At 33.7% G+C, this 24298-nt stretch overlaps 2 protein-coding genes across 3 annotated transcripts in view; both read left to right on the top strand.

The window, feature by feature from the left end:
* The window catches only part of LOC135139276 (epithelial discoidin domain-containing receptor 1-like), a 466539-nt gene that overhangs the window by 34038 nt on the left and 408203 nt on the right, over positions 1-24298 (top strand). For both annotated transcript variants that reach the window (XM_064069455.1, XM_064069454.1), the window contains exon 2: positions 23311-23691. In XM_064069455.1, the coding sequence (XP_063925525.1) occupies positions 23604-23691 (88 nt within the window). In that variant the 5' untranslated portion in view covers positions 23311-23603. The remainder of the gene's footprint in view (positions 1-23310; positions 23692-24298) is intronic.
* On the top strand, positions 1146-2807 carry LOC135139523 (sodium-coupled monocarboxylate transporter 2-like). The gene is made up of 7 exons (XM_064069788.1): positions 1146-1195; positions 1257-1479; positions 1529-1669; positions 1725-1943; positions 1999-2269; positions 2320-2492; positions 2547-2807. The coding sequence occupies exons 2-7, from the start codon at positions 1364-1366 to the stop codon at positions 2773-2775; spliced, it is 1149 nt and encodes a 382-aa protein (XP_063925858.1). The 5' UTR covers positions 1146-1195; positions 1257-1363; the 3' UTR covers positions 2776-2807.

Raw genomic sequence — 24298 nt, 5'->3', positions numbered from 1 at the left:
CTTAGTGCGCCTTGTATATTTTCAGAGCTAACAAAGTGTGATAAATGCTATAATTCTGTCCCACTTAAAACTGATGCTGTTTTGTTCCGACGTGAAGGTATACTTAGTTATTATATTTTTTATTACATTATTTTAAAATGGATACAATACACCTGTAAGTCGTGCCCAAAATAAATATAATAAAAATATTGTGTAGTTAAAATAATTAAAACAGGCTCTTATTTGTGCTTTAGTATAAACAGCAGGCATATACATAGAGGTAAATGCAGAATGAAAGGGGCCAGGGGTGGGGCTTATGATGCGCGGCTTCTAGACCCCAGTGGCGTACCGTCTGTAGCATAGTAAAATAATAATGTTCATGCCATATTAATATTATGTCTATATAGACAATGAAGAACAAAAATCTGAATTTTATAATCACTTTCTTAAAACTATTACTATTATTTATAAAATTTGAGAAAAATAATATATTATGGGTCTGATTGCACACCAGTGCAAAGATGTTCACCCCTTTGGATGAATAATGGACTTGACCGACATAAATGCACACTATGCGCAGACCACGTGATGACCCATTTCGTTCTGCAAATGACTCTAATACCAGCAGGTTTGTTGCAATAACTTCGAGCCTCGTTGCAACTTAAACCATGAATTCCACATTGACTTTTAATATTGCACCAAATTCGAAAGACACCATTGTAAGAAATATGTCCTGGGTAGATTATTTTATTTTTGTTTTGATGCTGATCATCTGTTTGTGCACTGGAACCGGTGTAAAATTTTTTGGTAAGATTGAAGCCACCCTTAGTTATTACTTAATGGGAGGAAAAAGAATGACAAGTCTTTCTACAGCCGTATCGCTAGTAGCATGGTTGGTATTAACGAAATTCTTCCTCAAACTCATTTTTTTGTTTTAGCCACATGTCGACTTTTACACTTTTAGCTCTACCAGCTGAAGTGTATCCGTATGGGGCAAATTATACATGGACAGTAGTGTCCTTGTTTTTACTGTGTTTCTTAAAAATCTATATCTTTTTACCTGTACTTTACAATTTACAATTTACAAGCATTTATGAGTACTTAGAGAAAAGATTTGACAGAAAAACACGTTTATTTGGTTCGATTTTGTACGTTTTGGAGTTTATATTCTTTTTAGCAGTGATAATACAAATAGCGACAGTTGCTTGTCACACAGGTTCGATCATAAATAGTTACCTATGAACAAATTTTATTTGAAACGTTAATGAATATTTTAGTTTCTGGTGTTAATAGCCATCTTTTAACAGTAATTGTTTGTGGTGTGTGTGTTTTCTACACTACTTTCGGAAGCCTAAAATCTATTGTTTGGATTGATATTTTTCAAATGGTAGTCCTCTCGGTTACACTGTCTATCTTTTTGGTATCGGGTGTTGTTAAGCAAGGAGGACCTACAGTTGTATGGTCAAGAGTTAAGAACGGAGGAAGATTTGATATTTTGGAGTAAAAATACCTACTCCTTTATTCTTTCAAATGCTAATGTCGTTTTTAGTTTTGACCCTGATCCTACAAAACGTGACAGTTTTTGGATTATAGTGATTGGTCGCACTATGGGTTGGCTAGCAGAAGTTGGTGTAAATCAGTGCAGCATATTAAAGTACTCATCAGTGCCAACATTAGCTGACTGCAAAAAGTAGTACTTGTTCTAGTCCTAAATAAATCTAAATTTTATTAACAATTGTTCGAAGGACCATCATATATTTTACAATTGGTTTCTCTTTGACACAAATTTTGGGCATCATCCTAGGCTTAAATATTTATTCCCTATATTCAGACTGCGATCCCGTTGCTGCATCTAAACTGGAAAAGTATGATGGAATAGTAGCTTTTTACATTTTGGACATTTTAAAAAATATAACAGGTGTTTGCGGACTGTTTATGGCTTGCACCTTTAGTGCCAGTTTGAGGTATTTAATTAATAATAGTAACACAAACACAATTTAAATCGATTTTCTATTTTAGTACTTTGTCAACAACTTTAAATTCTCTCTCTGGCGTAATTTACAAAGACTTTATTTGTAATGCCTTCACAAAAAATTTTACCGAATCACAGGCTGTTAACATTGTGAAATCAACTGTTGTTGTCACAGGAACATTATGTATACTGTTAAGCTTTTTCGTAGAAAATCTGGGAGGCTTGTTTCAGGTGGCGTTAAATATTTTAAGTGTAGCTAACGGTCCCCTATTGGGAATGTTTTCGTTAGGACTTTTAATTCCGAAAGCGAATTCAAATGTATGTCATTTTGAAATTGACAAACATTTTTATGTTAAATTTTCAAACAGGGTGCTCTTTATGGTGGAATTGTTGGTTTTATTTCGGGAGCAAGCCTATTGTTAACCGCAATGTACCATGAAAGCAACAAATTGCTTGCTAATGTTGTGAAACCTATATCTACTGCAGGTTGCAAATTTAATCAAACTAATTTGGAAAACTTCGCTCCAGAGTGGACCATAGCGTAACGAGTTATTCGTTCTAATAATGTTGTATATTTTAAACATATTAGTTTCAGAAATGCGACAAGTGGAATTAAACCAAACTTTGTGGTTAGGATTTCATTCTATTATTATCCTTTAATAACATTCTCGATAACGGTGGTCTTTGGAATTATTATCAGTTACCTCACCAATAAAAGTACTAATCCTGTTGACAGAAAACTTCTATGTTCACTTTGCCATTCGTTTCTTCCAAAAATTTCAAATGACGTGACCGAAGATCATTTGTTGCAAAATTTAAAATAGCTAGTTTTGTACTGGAACCTACTGAGTTTTTACAGGAGACACATAGTGTTTAGTTACATTTTTTTTTTTTTTGTTTATTTTTGGTATGATCTGTGTAACTCAAAATAAACAGTTTAGAACTGACTCGAATTTGATAACTTTACTTGGCAGTTTTGCTTTGTAACTTTTCATTTTTAAAGAAAAACCTATAGTTCTTAGAATAAATTTGTTTGATTTTAAAATATCTGTCTCATGGCTCTTATTGTCGCTTCCATCATTTTGTTAAATGGAACACACGGTATATATGTATTTAATGTATGGGCTGCCTTGGTAAATAATACCAAAATTGGACCATATTTTTTTTATGTCAACCTGAATGGCGACCAATATTTACGTATTTTGCGGCAAATGAAAGAAGATTGTTTTGATAAATTATCGTTGAATTGCATTCAAAACTTGTGTTTTCGACAGGATGGGGTACCACCTCACAACATGACAAATGTGAATACTTTTTTAACAAAAATGTTTCAAAGATCGTTGGATGGGGAACAGGGGCCCAGTAAGATGGCCTCCAAGATCGCCTGATTTAAACCCCAATGGTTATCTCCTTCGGGGTTTCATAAAAGAAAATGTTAATAACGAATGCCACACAAGGCATAAATGTGAATTTAATTCTAAGAGTGTTCTGCTTTGTTTGCAAAAAAAAACATTCGGAATATTTAGAAATAAAATTTTTGTTTGGAAGTGGAAATTTCATGAAACTATTCAAATGAAAACATAGTTGTTAATTTTTTAGGCTACTAGATTTTTGTAATGAAATATTTAATTTTCCTCTATTTAACTGATTAACTTTTTACTATTTATTTTAGAATACTTATTAGTCGCTTACCGGGTGTCCCATTTAAAAATATAAAGTGATTTCCTGTGTTATCCGTGTGAATTAAAAATTGTATTATTAAGAACCTGTCTTCAAAAATAAAAAGTTACAGGGGTTGTAAAACAAAAAAGACTCCGTGTATATATATATAGAGGCAAAGAGCAATGGCAACTTTGAAGATCGAAATTTTGTAAAATAAATTGTAATAATTTCAATGTTTTTAGTAATACAAGTGGCAGTCATAAACTTTCTGAAAAACGCGATCATTTTGAATGGCATCTGATCTTAATAAAGATATTTTCTTGAGTACTGAACCTAATTTTTAAATGACTTTGATGAAAGTATAGTTTACATCAGAAGTGACCTGTAATTATGGACGATTTTTTTCGTAGTGGTTTTAGATTAATAAGTTTAGTTATTACTACTTGATTCTTGGGATGAAACTGCTAACTAGCTTTTTTAATTCGTTAGTGTGTTAAGTGTCACGAACATTTTAAAACATTTTAACTCCCTATTTTTACTTATCTGGTAGGAGTACATTTAAAATTATGTAAGTATAGGCACATAGATAATTCTATAATAGACAGATAATGTATGACGTGAAATTAAATTTTTTAAAGTGAGAATTAAAGTTGTACACATGTTTGTTGCCTCCTTTGTTTTAGAAAGTGATTCGTATATTATTTTTCATTCGTGTGGATACATTTTTTTTCTTAGTGTGCCCTCTATATTTTCTGTATGTGCATTCTGCGATACAAAGGATGACAAATGTTATAATACCACCCTACTTAAAACTGATGTCTTGTTTTACAGTTATAATATAAGGTATAAATATTTAGTGTTTTTTTTTACATTTGGTGCAACATTATCTTAAAATTGAAGAAATTCACACATTCCAAATGGTAAGAATGGCTCCTGACAATACGCTCTAATTTCATTTCAGCGTAACCTAAGAATTCTTCATTGATGTGAGTTGGGTCCAAAATAAATGTAATACTTACATATTACATGACCGCATCTAAAAAATATTGAGCTTGCATAGGCACCAAAAGATTCAAAAATATGCAACTAAAATCTTAATATATGCCCTTATGTTTTGAGAATTTGAGTTGGTGGCACGAGGTTTGTTCTTTTATAGTTTTTGCTTTAGAAACTGTTAAGTTTTAAATCCAGGTAAAGTGAATTTTGTTTTTTATAAGTTCTAACCTTGAATATTTGTATTGTGCCATACATACTATAACAAATGTTATCACAATTCCCACTTAAAATGAATACATTTTTTTTTATGCGTGTAGATACCAGGAAGTGTTGATAATAAGTTCATGGCCCAACATAGGAAACGTTGCTCTAATTCTTAACAAATTTTTGTTCGTTCAGTTTAACCACATTTTGATTCTCTACATATGGTGCAACGCTCACGAAATAGTTTTAAGTTTAAAAAAAATCCTTTTCAAGCCAATTTTATCAATTTCTCGTGACGCAGTTAAACACTTATGGTTGGAAGCATTGTCCTGAAATAAAATACATGTTTTTATATCAAAATCGAGTTAATAATGTAAAAATGTATAAATGCTGCATAGTACGAGTAGGTAACGTCTAACCTCGTTTCAGCTGAAACTATGAATTCCTCATTGACTTTCACTACTGCACCAAATTCCAAAGACACCATTATAAGCAATATATCATGGGTAGATTATTTTATTTTTATTCTGGTGCTAGTAATTTGTTTGTGCACTGGAACAGGTGCAAGATTTTTTGGTAAGATTGAGGCCACCCTTAGTCATTATTTACTGGGAGGGAAACGAATGAAAAGTCTTCCTACAGCCATATCGCTGGTAGCATGGTTGGTGGTAGATAACGAAAACCTTTCTGAGTCTAATTTTGATATTTTTAGCCACATGTCATCTTTTACATTGTTAATTCTACCAGCTGAAGTGTATCAATATGGGGCAAATTATCAATGGATTGTAGTGTCTTTGTTGTTGATGTGTTTGTTAAAAATATACATCTACGTACCTGTGCTTTACAACTTACAATTAACAAGCATCTATGAATACTTGGAGAGAAGATTTGACAGCAAAACGCGTTTATTTGCTTCGATTTTGTATGTCTTTGAGTATTTGTTTCTTCAATCGATGGTAATATAATATATTGCGGCATTAGCTTGTCATACAGGTTTATCAATCATGAACTGATGTATTTACCTATATATTTAAAACGTACTTATGAATTTTAGTTTCTGGTATTGACAGCCATCTCTTTACAATAACTGTTAGCGGTATGTGTGTTCTCTACACTACCTTTGGAAGCTTAAAATCTATTGTCTGGATTGATATTTTTCAAATGGTTGTCCAATCGGTTGCTATGACTACTTTTTTCTTACTCGGTGTTGTTAAACAAGGAGGACCTGCAGTAGTATGGTCAAACATTAAAACAGGTGGAAGATTTGATATTTTGGAGTAATTACTTTTTTCTTCATTTCATCATCTACTGATGTTATTTGCAGTTTTGATCCTGATCCTACAAAACGTGACAGTTTTTGGATTATTTTGATTGGTTGTACTATAGGATGGGTGGCAGATGTTGGTGTAAATCAATGCACTATATTAAAGTACTCATCTGTTCCTACATTTAGCGACTGCAAAAAGTAGTACTTGTTTGAGTTCTAATTCAATTTTATGAATAAGTTTGTTCGAAGGGCCATCATATATTTCACAATTGGTGTCGCTTTAGTACAAACCGGAAGTATAGTCCAAGGTTTAAATATATATTCTTTGTATTCAGACTGTGATCCAGTTTCTGCAGCTAAATTGGAAAAGTATGATGGATTAGTAGCCTATTACATTATGGACATTTTAAAAAATATAACAGGTGTTTGTGGGTTGATTATGGCGTGTACCTACAGTGCCAGTTTGAGGTATTTATCAAAATAACCAAAAGTTAAAATTGATATTGATTCTTGATTTTAGTTCATTTTCAACAACTTTAAATTCTCTCTCTGGCGTCATCTACAAAGATTTTGTTTGTAAAGCTACCAAGAAAAATTTTTCCGAATCACAGGCTTTGATCATTGTGAAATCAATTGTTTTTATAACAGGAATATTATGCATACTGTTATCCTTTGTGGTAGAACATCTTGGAGGATTGTTTTACGTAGCATCAAATATTTTAAGTTTAGTCAACGGTCCCCAGATGGGAATGTTTTCGCTAGGAATTTTAATCCCGAAAGCTAATTCAAACGTATGTAATCATCTCAAAATTGACAAACATTCTTATTTATTTGTCAAACAGAGTGCTTTTTATGGTGGAATTGTAAGTTTTATTTCGGCGACAAGCATAACGTTGTCTGCAATGTACTACAAAAGTAAAAAGATGCTTCCTACTCAGGGCCGGCTTAACACGGTAAGCGAAAGATGCACCGCATCGGGGCGCCCATGACAAGGGGCGCCGGGCGGCGGGCGGGGCCTATGCTTTTGTGTTAACTCCGTAGAAATAAATTAATAAGAGTATTAGATTTGCATTGAATCACTATGTACAAAATATTATAGCAGGAACAGACCAAGGCGCCCATCGAAAACTTTTCAGAAAAAGCAACATTTTAACATTCCACTATGGGGAGTGGTTCACCAAAATAGGTCATAAGAAGTCAATTCCTGGCACTTTCTGACTGTAATAATTGAAAAAGAGTGCGCATTTGGGTTGGGTGATTGGACCTTTAGATCAATACCGACAAAAAATACCAGATTTATGATTGTCATTATCTGGGTAACAATTTGACGAGACAGCGGTATGACCAAAACCAGATGTTTTTCTAACATTTGTCACCTTTGTTTGTACCATAAAACTCCGTGTCGGCACAAACTTAAAAATTTTATTTTCCAAGTCTAGTCGGCTGGTTGTGGTGGTTGTTCAGTTTTGTTATATTTTCCACTGTCATCACTAATTTTAAATTTTATTTTCGAATAACATTTAGGTAAGTAAATTAAAAATAACTTTGAAATCATATCAATTTTACAATATTAAAAAGTCCAAATTTCATGTTTGTAGTTGCAGTAGTTCAGGCCTTGCGTTGATGAATCAGTTAGTCTATCAGTGAGGACGAACACTTTTATATATTAAGATTGATTCATCATAATTGTATGTATGTTTGTTAATTAAAAGTATCTTTCTATAAAAATATGTGATTACAAATTTTTGTTTGTTTTTTTTACAAACAATTTTTAAAGGGCGTTGAACAGTAAGTTGCATCGGGGCGCCTGGTCCCTTAGAGCCGGCCCTGTTCCTACTTTTGTGAAACCTATGTCCACTGCAGGTTGTGGATTTAATCAGACAAAGTTTGACGACATCGTTGCGGACTGGACCATAGCGTAACCAGTTATTTATTCTAGTATTTGTGATATTTCAAACAAAATGTTTCAGAAATGCAACCAGTCTAAGCGAACCAAACTTAGTCGTTAGGATTTCGTTCTTTTATTATCCGTTCGTAACTTTCACGATAACGGTACTCTTTGAACTTATTATCAGTTATCTCACCAATAAAAATGATGATCCTGTGGACAGAAAACTTTTAAGTCCACTTTGCCATAAATTTCTTCCGAAGGATTCAAGGGGCGTTCAAGAAAATCTTTTGTTGCAAAATTTAAAATAGTACCGTAGTACCGAAACGGAAATTGTGTGTGCTTTGCAGTTGGCACCCCCACGGCGCAGGGGCTGCGGGGGTATTATTAATGGTCCGGGTTTTTACTTTATAGAGGTTATCACAAAACAAACATCGCAAACTTTAATTTCGTAATTTTTAAAGAAACTGGATTTATTGTACTTGTACCTCAGGAGCGAAGGAAGTTCTGTTGAAATAAACTTCGACCAATTTTTTTTCTCTAATTACGTTTCCCCAGACTTCCGGCACCAACTGTATGTTTTCGCCATTCCGTATAATTGATAGTTCAAGCAACTTGTTGGCTTTGTGTCTAAGACGCTGTAAAATAGTCGTCGCTTATTCCCGTGCAAGTAGGTCAACTACCCGTAACAAGCCGCCTAGCGCCGGATCTTGGCGAAATAATTGATTCCCAGTTCATTTCCCCGCGAAGATTAATGGATAGAACCGTCTGTCACCACAATATTATGCATGCAAACAAAAACGAGAGAGAAATGTCCGGTGCAGGTGCGGCGGCACTAAACTGTTGTTTGTTTGCGTCATTATATCCGAAGAGAACTATGTGCCAAATGGAATCCGCACGAAACAGCGCCGTTATTAATGGGCGGCATGGAACAAATGGTCGAATTGGGAGAGCGACGTTTAAGGTTGTTAATGGACACGAACACGTCACTTTTACCGCCTCCAGAACGACACCAGCGCCTACCTAACGTCACTCTTCGGTGATGAGCAAACTTTTCTGCCGCACATTAATCAAACACCATAATCTCGGAAAAGATGCCTCCGGTGATTTCGTTTTGTCTTATTTTCATAATTAGCGCATTTTACAAGCTACCGAGGAAACTTATAATGGGTTACAAACTTGAACCGAACACGGTCTAGGTTACGTGCATTATTTTGCAGATCTGGATGATGGGGGGTCTGGAGAGTTTTTATTTCGAAATCTAGGGCACTTCTGAGAGCTCGAATTTAAGCTGATGAGTTAATTTTGGTTTATTTTGCCGTAGGCGAATCACTCACTAATTTGGAGGAAGAAAGGGCCACGAGATACGCTTTACAAGGCTAATATGTTCGCTAGAACTGAAGGTAATTAAGTTGAAGTCTTATTTATGACAGCACATGGTAAATTATATTGCGCCACTGGTTTAGCAGCTAAAGGCCTACTTATACGTAAGAGAATCGGGCTTCTTGAACCCTTATTTACGGTTCGGTTACTGTCATAATTTATAAGCAGTTACCCCTTGCGAAAAAACCAATTCATTCTTTTTTTTTGTTTTGTTCTGATCTATGTTTATTTTGTTTAATCTAGTTTTATAGAAAAATAGTTCACGATTATTTAAAGCGACAACAAACTGTAATGAGAGTTCTCGTTGGGAAATATTCGACGAAATGACATAAGTGTGTTATCATATCAAGCTTCCGTAATTCTTTGTACAGAGCAAACACTACTCAATTTAAAAAGTCGTGGGTATAATTTTTTCAGATGATTTTCAATAACTAATATGGGAAAGTCAAAGCAAAAAAGTAAAGATGGATCAATAAAATATAAAAGGTCACGAATATTTGTTTAATACTAAATTATAACGAAATTTGCAGAGCATCAGCAAATATTCTTAATTAGCACATTTTATTAGCGCAAGTTTCCTACTAGTTCTTTTAGTTTATTAGCTCTCACTTAGATTAAACAAGCTGCTATTTATAGCATCTTTTTTGCGGGCAAATCAAGTGTCAGTAATTTATGCCTGATATTTTCTGTGAATTTTGGTAATAAGCAAACTTATCTGAAGTCAACAACAAGTTACAGATTTTTTGTCAACCTGACGCCGACTATTCAGGTGGAAGATAATATCCAAAACAACTTTTTTATGGATTAAAAAAATCTCCAACTTTACGACTTGCTAAACGATATTGATTTGCACTTTGGTGTAAACAGTTATCGAAGTATTACAATAAAAAAATCAAATTATCTTTCTACAGGTGCGTGGAAATAAAACTTTATGCGACTTTGGATTTTGTCAACTTTGTGCTCGACTTTGTGTCATCATCAATCAAGTGAAAGTTTCGTACAAGTAGCATTAGTAAAACCGCGGATGTAGTTCTAGAAGTGCCCGACTTTCACAGTTTTTTGTATCTAGATGATTTTAAAAGTTGAAAAATGTAAAAACTTGTTTGTAATCTTGTAACCTAAAGACTTTGTTAATTGTAATTCGGGTCGAAATTATCGCAATAAAGATATTCCGTCTGGGTGAAAAATGTTCCCTCTCCCAAAAAAATTTCGGCCGCCCATGGCGACACCGAGCCTGCCTTCCACGTTCGCCTCTCACATTAATCAAATACCTAATCCGTGAAAGAAGGCCGTGTTGTTGTCGGTTCGGTTTTATTTTGGCCGATGTAATTAGTGGATTTTACAAGCAACCTGAAATATGACGGCGTCTGCATTTTAAAACAACCTGTTCGCATCTGTCAGCGGGTTACCATTCGAGAGTAATAAATTATTATCCAATCAGGTAGTTGTAATGACAGGGCTCAGTTGGTATTATCGTTGTTTCCTGACAGGGATCATGCTGCTATACGCGTTCTCTTATCTCTATCAGCATGTTTACAAGCTGTTATCTACCTACACGGTGCAGGTTTGCATATCCTATACGCCTACAATCGAGATCGTATCGGTTTTAAGAAGTGGTTGGATGATGAAAATTGCATCACAAGTGGAAATAATTACAGGCTGAAAGAGAAGTGGCGGAAGAATGGCGGCACCAACTGGGAAAGGTTTGCCGGTAATGAGCCATGGAATGATGGTAATTTGAAGATTTTTATAGATGATGATTGATGATGATAAATGATATCAGTGGTTAAGAGTTGGTCGTATTTTGCCTTTCGCCAATAGAAAACCGTTCAGGAAGTTATTAGACAAAAGTTATCCATGAAACTTTTTCTTCACTTGGATAAACTGATTCTGTGACAAAACGGTTTGTCTGGTTAGAAATCATATTATCAAGTTACAAAAATTTCCGCAAAAAGGTGCTATCTGCAAATGAAAAAAGCAACTCAAGTGTGAAGAGCTAATGATGATAGTAGTGAACATATTAATAATGTGGTACTAATATTTATAGGACCTGAGTGCTGTGGGCTGAACACGCATCGTCACTCTTATTTTCAGGACGTTTCTTTTTTCGACTTTATTGGTAAACTTGCAGGGGTTGCAAAATTTGGTCTGAGGGGAATTGGCCAAATAGTTTGCGTCTGCACTCTTTGCATGCATACTTTTCACGTTCCTGATAAAACGAAGAGTTCCCCGTATTTTAAACGGTCACGAATTGTTGCGAAATAGGAATTTGTAGCAGCTTGCTTTACAAAGTGATACTGTACCCAATCGGATTAATGCAAAGTTGGGACCTGTGACGATTTGTGTTGGTAACGTTCGGCGACTACCTCCTCCGATAAGAAGTTTACATTATGAAGTTGGAGCTAGGAAGGAATGACGCTTAATTTCCTTGGTCTGTTGTATAAATTAATAGTATATTGGAGTATATTTCACTTCCATTACCGCAATTAAGTGTAAGTTGAGCCAAAGTTGACTGTGCGACCTTTCCGGCTTGTGCACCTTGGTTATCGTCATAATTGAAATTCTAAACATCCAAAGCTCCTTCCTATTAGTTCCAGAGTCCTTTGTATCTTTAATAATCAATTAAGTTCGGTAACGCTTATCTGTCTGGTTTATCTATGGACCGTTTAGCCTCAATAAATCTCACATAGGTGCTGTATGTTTGGGAAATTAGCAGTTTATTATACAGCCCCTAAATCACCGGAGCAATTAATCACTCCTTCCAAAGAAACTACAAGGAATCCAATTATGCCTCCCAATCGGATCCCCACCAGCAGAAAAATTAGCGCGCAACATTAATTCAATAGTCGAAAACGAATTTCGAATTAAATCTGGCACTGCAGCCGTTTACTCAGGCATTTTATTCCGAAGTGGATGACTGAAAGCAAAGCAATTAATTGTGTTATAAATTACAGTTGTGCAGCGCTTTGATCCGAATCACCCAGCCATTCTAATCCTTTACATACCCGCGTTCGAACTAGCAGAGAATAACACTCACACTCCGATAATTTTCAACATTTATTAGCGATTTGATGAACTGCTCCGACTACTGAAAAATTCCTCGGACTTAATTGCTCTGCTAATCGAGTCTCGCCATGCAGAATTACTGCGGAAGATGGACCGGGGGTGGCAAGGTGCGAGAGAGGGGCGGTCACCCTCGCTAATGTATGGGGCTGAGTGAGAGCACCCCTGCGGACTCTACCCTGTTGCAATCTACACGTAATGAACGCGTCCAGCAGAGCATCCTTTGTGTTTTATTAGATGCACTGCCGCTGCATTTCTGACCACCCCCGGACGCTCAGCGCCGTGTTTATTAAGAAAAAACTTACGTTGGAGCGTAAATTGAGCCCCATAAAACATGAAGGCTATAAAGCTGCTAATGCCGGAAGTTGAGACGGATTTAATTGAATTCTTTGGTATATATTATGTCGTACGGTTTATTTTGTTTTTACTGTCCAGCATTTGAAAGTTTCTCAGGATATTTTTTAAAGGAAATGTAAGGATATACTAAAACTTGTAGTCAGGTCAGGTCAGGTCAGGTCAGCTCAGGTCAGGCCAGGCCAAATCAGGTCAAATCAGGTCAGATTAGGTAAGATTGGGTCAGGTTAGGTCATGTTAATCCCTGTAAGCACACTAGCCTTGGAAGAGTTCTATTGAGGACGCCACCCAAGTACAAGCAGGGTGATGGCCAGATGAACAGGTTTCCTTTGCTTTAAAAAAATTGGTCGAAGTTTATTTTGACAGAACTTCCCTCGCGCCTGAAGTACAAGTCCAACAAATTCCGCTTATTGAAAAATTACAAAATTTAATTTGTTTTGTGATAGCCTCTATAAAGTAAAAACCAGCGGCATAAATAACACCCCCGCAGCCCCTGCGCCGTGCAGTGCAAATTCCAACGGGACGCCGGCAAGTACGGACAATGCAAAATATATTTAAGGCACACAACCAACGGGACAAATGTCCTTTCAGCAATAATAGTATACTTAACTTCTAGTGTTTATGTTTATACATAGAAAGAATGTCACGTAGAAATGTGTTTGATTTGAATGAATTAATCTCCTTAAAACTTATTAATTAAGCCCCAATCGAACAAAATATTCAGAAAATTATTGTTATAATTCTTATTTTATCATTGTTAAATAAAGATGTGCGTAATACTCACTTTTTGAAAAAGTGGGGTGACTAGACCAATTCTTAATTTGACCAATAAAAAATTTGTAATGACGTGATCAACGTTGATAATACTAGTCACGGCGCAAGGGAAAAAGCATCTAAGTTTGGCATTGAACGTGTGTTCGCCAATTCGCGTGCCGACACCTAAGCCCCAAGACCATGGACGGTTATATTCCGACTTACTGGTAAAATGTTATTATACTGTGTTTTTTTTTTGTGAAAAATAGGGGTATAGGAGTATATTGTTGTATAACATTTAAATCATTTTAAAATAAGATCTTTGAGATGACGTGATCAAGTTATTGGTGGGATTATTCGCCAAATTTTGGTTAGCGTTTTAGATATTCCTAATATACATACAAAATGTGACAACAATCGGTCAGGTAGTTTCAGAGATTATCTGTCTTATAAAAATCGACATAGACGACAGACACAGACAAACGACAGATAGACGCAAACAGGAGATCATTTTTTTCTTGCTCTAGGGGCCATGAAACGTCAAGAAAACATGAAAGAAGGTAAATTGAGATGGAGAAATATTTGAGTTAATATTGTCTTTAATTTAGTAACTCCTAGAATGACTTTAGAATACGAAAAAAGTGGTCTTCAGTGCTGGGCCAATTGTTGTCAAGTTTTGTATATACGTATGTTAGGAATAAAATTATGTAGATGGTGAAACGCTAACTAACATTTGGCTAACTTTTCCCACTAAACATTTGAAGAAATCCTCTCGTAATAGCTTTATTAATATGATCTAAATTTTATTAAACTTTATACTCCCGTACTTGTTGTTTATGAATCAACCTTTATTTTGTTTATTATTATTATTTTTGCTTATTGCTTAATCCGCGTTGTTCTTTACGCACATAATACGAGTTCCCGGGTTTGAAGCCGTTGGGCGGCAGCTCTTTTTTTCATTAGATGAAATAACTTGATGAAATTAATCACCTTCTAATTTTTTCTTGTTCAAATTAAGAATACAGTAATGTTACATCCGTCTATATGTAATTTTTATTTTTCGTTATTATATTAAATTTGGTTAAACCTATAGACCCACATATGGTCTAAACAACTTTCTTTCTTGATAACTAATGTTCACTTACAAATAATTGGATTTAATAATAATCTACGTAACGCTGACGTTACAAAAAGACTTAAAGATCAAGAGTAAATATTGGAACAAAGTCTTCTACTTTCTCGACTGAAAACTTATTACGAATACGAAGTGTTGTGATTTTCATTGTAGAACTCTTATTATATCATCCGGTTTTATTACTAACTCTTTCTGTAAGCACAGCTCAAAAGTGCTTAATCCAGTTGAAAGTAGATCTTATAAACTCAAAGTATATGACGTTTCTATCTAAGTAATTTTTGGTAGCTTCTTCGAAAAATGTTAAAATTAGATTTTACGAAATTTTATTAAATCCCTATAAGTTAAAAAAAAATTGACACGGGTGGGATTCGAACCTACGCGGGTGGACACTCGGTCAAGAAATACTTGTTTTCTACTAAGACAGGTATCGGCTATCTACATATTTTTCAAAGTAATTGCCATAAAAGATCAAGGCGGGTTAATAAACTACGAGTACAGGAGTGAGAGGACAGGCTGATAAAAAAGGTACCTGACTATAGATGACTTAAGATTAATCAATAATCTTTCGGCATTTTTTAATATTATCAATTATTTACTTGTTTCTCAACACTACACCATAAACAAAACAATAATTTTTGTCATTCACAACCTCCTTCATGCCCTCGTATGTTGTTTTAAATAAATTAAATTGTATTTACTGCGCAAAAAGTAGAGATGATCTCATTAAATTGTTGGTGGGAACGATTAGACAAATTCTAATTAGCGTTTTAGCATCTGGACCATATTTCTAAAGTACATTTAAAATTTGATTGCAATCGGTCCGGTAGTTTTGTAGCTAATAAAAGTTGACATATATAGCCAGACAACAGACAAACGGAAACGGGAGACCTATTTTTTCATACTCCAGGGGTGGGATTTTGTTTCTACCGATACGATACGAAGCGATAAATGACAAGGACGAAAATATAAATTTCAGATGCGAAAGAAAAAGGCGACCACATTTTATCGGTACCGATATTTTATCGTTATAGAAACAAAATCCCACCCCAGGTGTCATGAAATTTCGAAAAAACAACTTATGCTCGGGAACTAAAAATATGTTTTATTTTTCTGAGAACAAACGGTTATAACACACCATACTGAAAATAATCTAAAAATGCTGCCTAGAAAAATGTTTGGATATAAACCGTTCAAGATTTTGCAAAAATATTTCTAAATATTAGTCTTGATTCCAAGGTTTATTACTAGGATCCTTTTTACTTCCCAAGCGTAAACCAAGGATGTTTTCTTGACGTTTCATGACCTCTACAGTACGAAAAATGCAGTCTTTATGTTCCTATACTTGTAGTATATGAATCCACTTTCAGTTTTTTCGCTAAACGTTCAAATTTTCACACGACAATTGCATGGTATAATAACGTTATATTACCACCACGACATATGTGAGCTCGTGGCGCACTGGTTCAGCGGCATTCTGGGCAAACTGGCGCTTTGCTGTTTTTTTCTTGCACTGGTATAACGCTGTTTCTTCTTTTATTTTGTGCTGTTTTTTCGAAGATGTGAAGAATAGACACGCCTTTGTATAATAACGATAAACTAAGAATTATTATATTCAGAACATTTTGTTGGTTTGTGTTTTAATTAATAATTTTAGTATTCTGTTTTCAGAAGACAAACTCATTCAAATCAAACTAATTTCTACGTGACATTCTTTCGATGTATACACATAAATAAACACTTGAGCTTCAGGTTGCTGTTACTTAGTGCTGCAGAACAATGGGTGTTATTTATGCCTCTGGTTTTTAGGTTACAGCGGTTATCACGAAACGAAAATCTTAAAATGAAATTTTATAATTTTGTTAAAGAGCTGGATTTGTCGGATTATACTTAGATGCAGCCTTCGACCAATTTTTTATTGATCAAATCAAGACCCTGTTTTTCTAGAATATGTGAGAGGATACTCACATTTTTATTTAATTATGATCAAATAAGAATAATAATAATAATAATAATCATATTCACAACATTTTGTTCCATTGTGGCTTAACTAATAATTTTAGTCTTCTGTTTTGAGGAGACAACTCATTCAAATTAAATAAATTTCTATGTGATATTCTTTCGATGTATAAACATAAACAATCGAAGTTAAGCATGTACACCGATAATAATACACTCTTTTCCATTAGTTATTTGCTCTGAATATATTTCATATTGTCTGTATATCTGTGCACGGCACTTCCTTGGAATTTGCACCCCTGCGGCGCAGGGGGTTCGAGGTATCATCTACATCACTGGTTTTTACTATATAAAGGTTATCACTTACCTATCAGCAGTTTTCGGCATAGCGGAAGTGATGCTCATTGCCGTCCGATCGCTAGCGTTACTGCAGTCGTGGCCTTCGGGAATTTCTAACAAGAATTACTACTTTTTAGGTTTTCCTCAGTTATGCGAGTTGTCCTAGATGTTAAAATTGCTTTAAAATTAAAAATTACTGTTCATCGTTACAATTCTTGTGATGATCTTGATCAAATAAACCCTAAACTGCATCAAACGCCACTGAGAATGAAAATGCATCACTTCGGCTATGCCTATCTCTGGTTATCAGAAAACAAACTTTCTACAATTTTTTAAAGTAGTGGAATTTGCTGGATTGTGTATTTAAACTTTTTACAAAACAGTGACAAAAGTTAAATTAGTGAAATTATTTCTTATTTAAAACGCATTTTTCATGAATTTTGAAACTGTATTGTCTTTTTAGTATGGTTAAGGAGGGGTTACACCAGGTTCAATTTGAGACAAATGTGCATCCTAAGTCTTAGCTCACCAAGAAAGTTCAGAACTGCATTCCCTAATGTATAAATACTTACTTCAAGGTTTTTTTTTGAATTGCAGTGTTTTCGCCTAAAATTCAAGTTTTAAACTTACAGGTGTAATATTTCAGTTTTCACAGAAACTTGTGAGGGCATTATTAATTTTCGTAATTTGCAGTTTGCAGTATTAATTATCACTACTACTACATAATCGTCTTCTCCATTTACATAACCTCCATACATGCAAATATCTACAGAGTCTGAAACTCTTCAATGTTGACTGATGTACTTAGGCTGTAGAATACGGTGTTGATGATATTGGCATTAAACGCGATTTTACAACTTAATTATTCACTCATTATTATTTTAAAATTTTTCATTATAACACTATTTTAATATGCTTTTTCTGTATTACCTCTCAAAAGCTAACCACACTGTTACCAATATTTTCCTCAACTTAAAAATTCTAATCTTTTTCAGCCTCCACTGCTACTGCTAAAGCAGCTGATAGACCTACTTGTTTGTTATCTGCTCATAAATCCGTTATTTGAAAGTTGAAAATTATTTTATTCTTAAAGTATCCCAACCTGGCAAAATGAAATGGCCTAAACTTCGATAAACGCCGTTTCCAAAACAGTTCCCTTTTCCACCATCAGAAAACAATCGTGTAATTTTGTTTGCTCGACAGCCCTCTATTTGGCGTAGGTACCCAATAAAGATTTCATCGACATAAACATCATTAGTCACCGGCTGGCACAATAGAAGAAAACGGGAACATTCTGTTTGCCCGAAGGTAAAACGACCCTTCTGTAATGAATGACAGAAACATATGAAGCTCCCGGAAGTGGCTCCGGTAATTTCCCGGCGGTTGTATTTGTTATGTGATACCGGAGCTCTAATTTCGTGACACCTGCAAACTCCAGAGAGTTGATAAATCGCAACTCCACTCCGATAACCACCCCCAAAGACGGCACTTTTCCTTAAGGGTGTTCTTACTATCAAATCGACAAGATAGCGTCGGTCAAACCTGCGTTACGATCAGTCTGTAAAGCGAGAGCTTGAACAAAACTCGTACGTTGATTTTTAGCAACAATTTTTGTTTTCGTAGTCATTTCTCGTCGATTTCACCGTGAAAGCCCGAAGACTAAGAGCGACAGATGGGGTAGGCGGAGAAGAAGCTTTAATTATCAATCTTTCGCGTATAAAAGATAATGCATAGGCGCGCTCATAACAGGGTGGCCCGTCGTAAAACAGAAAATCCAATTAAGGTTTTGTCGTGTACGACTGGGGGTGGTGTAAAACTACGCAGCGGAAGGGTAGCTCGCGGAGGGACGTAAAAGAGGAATTCCGGTTTATCTACGGAAGAAAAAATATAAACAGAAAACGAAACGAATGGGGATGATAACAAAAAGCAAGGAGTAAAAAAGAAGGCTTTTGATTAGGTCGTGATAGGAAGCACGATAACGCTTGTTTGTAGGGTGGTGAATTTTTGATGGCCCAACAGATGAGAACCCACCACTCACGTAATTATTATTCTGCCCACTCTTGTTGTCTGCCATTCATCATATTCAGCAATTAACTTTCAAAACGCGCTGACCGAATAAATTAAAGAATGTGCGCGATGGCCACCTGATGCTGCATGCTGGTTTGTAGTGTTTGCTCATAAGGTCCTAGGGCTCGAGGTTTTAATTTTGGTTTAATTGGGGGTCTGGAACGTTTTTCTCACATAGATCATCGGTTGGTTTTAATGGGATCGGAAATTGATTCCTAATTTTTCTATTATTATCGAGAATATTAAATAGGTGTGTACAATCTCTTTGATAACACGAAAATGAGGGTTCAGGCTTTAGAAGACAAATATCTTTATACGAGCTTTTAAGTTGCTATTAAGTAGTTATTATAATTGGCAAGTTTATTATCATCTTCTTCATAAAATTTGGGTGAAATTTTTCAGCATATAATTAAAAATTGGTCGAAAATTATTTCGACAGAACTTCCCCCTCCCTGAAGTACAGCCCAACAAATCTAGTTCCTTAGAAAAATTATTTTTTTTTGCAATTTTTGTTTTCTGATAACCTCTACAAAGTAAACACCAGTGGTATTATTCACATTCATCCAAGTTTTTAACTGCAATTGTCCGATTTTTATTTTTTTTTTTTGTTCTTCAGTTTTTGCAATTTTTCGTTTCGCTTTTTTATTTTATTTATTTTTTGAATGTTTCGATTTTATAATTTTTTGTTTTTTTTTCCAAATATAATTTTTTTTTAATTCATCGCTTCAGTTTTTCGACTTAAATATCTTCAATTTTTCATTTTTTTGTTTCCTCAGTTCTTGCAATTTTTCAATTTACAATTTTTCGATTTTTCAATTTTTCATTTCTTGAAACCTTCCGTTTGAAGTTTTGCGTTTCAGTTTTTTATTTTTGTTCATTTTTACAATTTTTCGATTTTCCGATTTTATAATTTTTTGTTTTTTAAATTTTTTGTTTATTCAGTTTTTCGGTTTGCAATTTTTCAATTATTATTTTTTTTTTGTTTCTTCGATTTTACGATATACAATTCTTCAAGTTGTCATTTTTAAGTTTGTCAGTTGCTCGGTTTTCCATCCTTTGAATGTTTCACGAGTTTTCAGTTTTTAATGATTAAATTTTTCGATTTTTCAATTTTTAATTTTTTCAGTTTTTAGATTTGCAATTTTTCGTTTCGGTTTTTTATTGTCTTTATTTTTTTTCAATTTTTCGATTTTTTAATGTTTTGATTTTATAGTTTTTTGTTTTTTCAAATTTAAAATTTTCAGTTTATCGCTTCAATTTTTCGATGTAAATATGTTCAATTTTTTATTTTTTTGTTTCCTAAATTCTTAGATTCTGTAATTTTTCGATTTACAATTTCTCGGGTTTTCAATTTTTTTAATTTTTCAATTTTGCGATATTTCAATTTTTCATTTCTTAAAATTTTTTATTTGTAATTTTTCGTTTCGGCTTTTTATTTTTGTTTATTTTACAATTTTTCAATTTTTAGATATTCCGATTTTATAAATTTTCATTTTTTCAATTTTTCGTTTCTTCAGTTTTTCGATTTGTAATTTTTCAATTTTTCATTTTTTTTTGTTTCTTCCATTTTACGATATGCAACTTTTCAAGTTAGTCATTTTTATATTTAGCAATTTTTCGATTTGCAATTTCATGAGTTTTCAATTTTTAATTATTAAATTTTTCGATTTTTCAATTTTTGAATTTTTCACCACTTGAGGTTTTGGATTTGCAATTTTTTCTTTCAGTTTTTTATTTTCATTATTTTTTCAATTCTTGGGTTTTCAATCTTCTAGTTTTATAATTTTGCTTTATTTCTAATGTAATTTTTTTTCAATTCTTGAATTTAAAATTTTTTTTGTTTTCAATTTTTCGATTTTTCCATTTTTAGTTTCTTCAATTTTTGATTTGCAATTTTTCTAGTTTTCATTTTAGATATTATGTAAGAATAATTATTTAAAACTTTTTTCGTATTTCCAATTTTCCAATTTAATTTTTTTTTTCGATTTTATTTTTTTATTTTTTAATCTTTCTATTTTTAATTTTACAATTTTTTGACCTTTCAATGTCATTTTTGGCTCTTTCAATGTCATTTTTGGCTTTACAGTTTTGACGATTTTACAATTTTTGGGTTTTCCAATTTTTCGCTTTCGCGTTTCTTCTGATTTCCAAATTCATTAATTCTTTAGATTTTAAAATTTCTCGTTTTTGGTTTTTCTGTTTCAATTTTTTCGTTTCGTTCTTGGATTTGCAATGTTTCGATCTTTCACTTTGTCGATTTTGCGATTTTTTTTTTGTTTTTCCATTTTTAATTTTTCGATTTTTCGATTTTTCAACTTTTCCAATAAAAAAAATGGGAAAACTGCCAAAATGTAAGAAAATCAAATATGAAAAAACGAACAAGGGTAAACGAACTTTCAAAAATCTAAAAATTGGCAATCAAGGACTTGAAAATTGAATCTAAAAATTGAAAAATGAGAACCATAAAAACTGAAAAAGTGCAAAATTGTAAAAACTAAATATCGTAAAATCGAAATATTTAAAATTAAAGAAATCGGAAAATTGGATAATTAAGTAATCCAAAAATTGCTAAATTGAAAAATTTAAAAATTGAATAATCGAGAAACTGAAAAGTCGAAGATTGAAAAATGGAAAAGTCATAAAATCGAAACATTGAAAAAATAAAGGAATGTGAAAACGAAAACTTGTAGTAAAATACAGTTCAAGGACTTGCAAAATTGAGGAAACGGAAAACCGAAAAATTAAAAAAATCAAAAAGAGAAACTGAAAAAATTGGAAATCGAGAAAGTGAAAACTGAAAAAATTATAAAATCTAAACATTGAAAACTCGAAAAATTGAAAAAATAAATAAAATGAAGAAACATAAAATTGTGAAATCAAAAAATGTTAAAATCGAACAAAAAGCAAAAACGAAAAATTCTGATTTCAAAAAATTAAATTATAAAATAGGAGGAAATGGAAAATTATAAATTAAGAACTTGAAAAATTGTAGAAACGAATAATTGAAAAATCAAGAAATTGTGCAATTGAGAAATTAAAAAATTGTAAACTAAAATTCAAAAACTTGACTTGAAATAAAATTGAAAACATTGTCCAAAGGTAAATATGTAAATCTAGAGTTTTCTAAAAATTATCAGAATTAATTTTGCGATTTTTTTTATGATAACTCTTATCAGTTAACATAAGAATATATATATGTAATGTTAATGTAAGGGTAAAGATGCGTGCTACCCGTTTGTTTCAAGTTTCCATAAATAAACTTTTTGATGACGCAACTTAACATTTTAATAATACTAATAATAACACAATTCTATTCCCAAATTTGGGGAAAATGCAATGAGTTGTTCTTGAATTAATCAGTTCAATAAATTGTCTCATTCATTAATGTTTTGAGTCACCCTGTATAAGTAATTGTAAAAAATATAAGTCCTCTGGTAAACTACAAGCATAGAGTCATAATATTTGAGAGGATTTATTCGTAAAAATTTTAAGATGACGTCAGTAAGTTTTATGATGGGCTAAACGGATAAATTTTGATACGATAACCTTAAACGTTTTCAAGATTTCAGAGTATTCGGTTTTGCAGTTACAAAGTTAAATTGTCAAATGTTGTTAGACAATTTTGATTTTTTTTCCAAAAATCTGAATTTCTAGAGTGAAAACACAAGTGCAGGGGTACGTTAATTATAAATTAGCCCAATTTTGGTTAGCGTATTACTATTATTATTGTTATTATTATTTGTCTGTATATTTCTAATACACATATAAAATTTGACAACAATCGGTCCAGTAGTTTCGAAGATTGTGCATCTATTAAAAATTGATACAGACTATAGACGGACAGACGACCGGGAACGGGGAGAGGGTCATGGAACGTCGACAAAACATGAAAGTGGCAAGTCGCCAAATGGACTCGATTACTATACTTCCTTGGCTTATGCTGAGGAAGCAAACATTAATATCTCAATTATTAGGGAAATTTCGGAAAGCAGTTTTTACCATTGTTTTCAGCTCACTTTATGGATTGGAAAGAAAAACTGGCGCTGGATTTTTATCTGTTTTTTTTCACTCCACATTCCATGGATAACAATCCAGCGCCAGCTTGATGACGTTTTCGTTGATCGCACTTCATGCTTCATCCTACACATTAAAACCTTTCGCGTAGTCGAGATGCCTGAAGGACGATTACAGATGTCCTTAAATTCGAGAAGCCATGTCCTGCTTTGCATGAGCGTGCCCGTTTCCCCTTTGTCGTCGCCCTCCCATAATAAAGCACGTATTTTTTGTTGCAGGTCGCCATCATCGACATCACGAATCGATCTTATCACCGGTCGAAGACAACGACGATGAGTCAGTAGATTGAATCGGCGTTCACGAGTTCCACATAAACTTTAACGTTTCGCGAATCGTCTCCTCCAACTTTCCGGATAAAGCGTTATCGCGTTGTTTATAGTCGGATTTGATAATAACGCGCCAAGAAAGTATGAACAGTCCTCGAAGAAGGGACTTGGTGTGCTAAAGGACGAGAGTGTCGCGTTTGACGGGATCAGAGTGCGGTATGCTGTGTTTATGTCGGTAGTGCAGGATGTCAGCGAGTGCTAAAATGTTAGTGGTACTCACTGTGGGATTGTGCTTTCTTCGTCTGGGGTTAGGAAATTCCAATGCGGATGCTGGTAAGTTGTACAATTACGGTAGGCACAACGACAAACTTAGTCGAGACGACGATTACACGCATTTCCGTTTTGTCGCTTCGGAATGGGAGATTTCCCTCGACAGGTACGCCGTGTTGCGGATTAAATTGCTATATAGGGCGGTATTTGGAGTTTCGACACGGGCGGACAATATGGGAAAGGAGTTAGGATGAGGGAATGATGAGATGAGTGTTTTTATTTTATTTCATTTTTTTCTTGGTTCAAAGGAAAAAAAAAACTAGAACGTGCCACAAATTAGTCCTGTAAATGTGGAATTGCTCTTATCAGCGCCAATGTTTTATTAATAATATTTTATTTATTAAAAAACAGTTTGGTGTGCCTTGTTTTCTTTAAATGCATCTAATTTTATAAATAATTGTTTCAAACAAGTGTTAATATACTTTGGCGTTCTTTTTCCTTGAGCTTTTTCTGATTTTACTTGATAATTTATTTAAAAAAATTACTGTATTTACACTAGTCGCTGTGAATATTTGAAACCTGTTTAAATATTTTTTTTCCGATTCTATTGATTCTTTTAATTTTCCCCAGTCTTTATTAATTGTTTTTGTTTGCTTTTCATTACGTGTAA

The sequence above is a fragment of the Zophobas morio genome, unplaced genomic scaffold (assembly GCF_036711695.1).
Source record: "Zophobas morio isolate AGI-343-1 ecotype UQ-CSIRO unplaced genomic scaffold, CSIRO_AGI_Zmor_V1 ptg000031l, whole genome shotgun sequence".
In the NCBI taxonomy this organism is placed as follows: domain Eukaryota; kingdom Metazoa; phylum Arthropoda; class Insecta; order Coleoptera; family Tenebrionidae; genus Zophobas; species Zophobas morio.
Note: the sequence above shows the minus strand (reverse complement) of the source record. Positions and strands in the feature narration are given on the sequence as shown.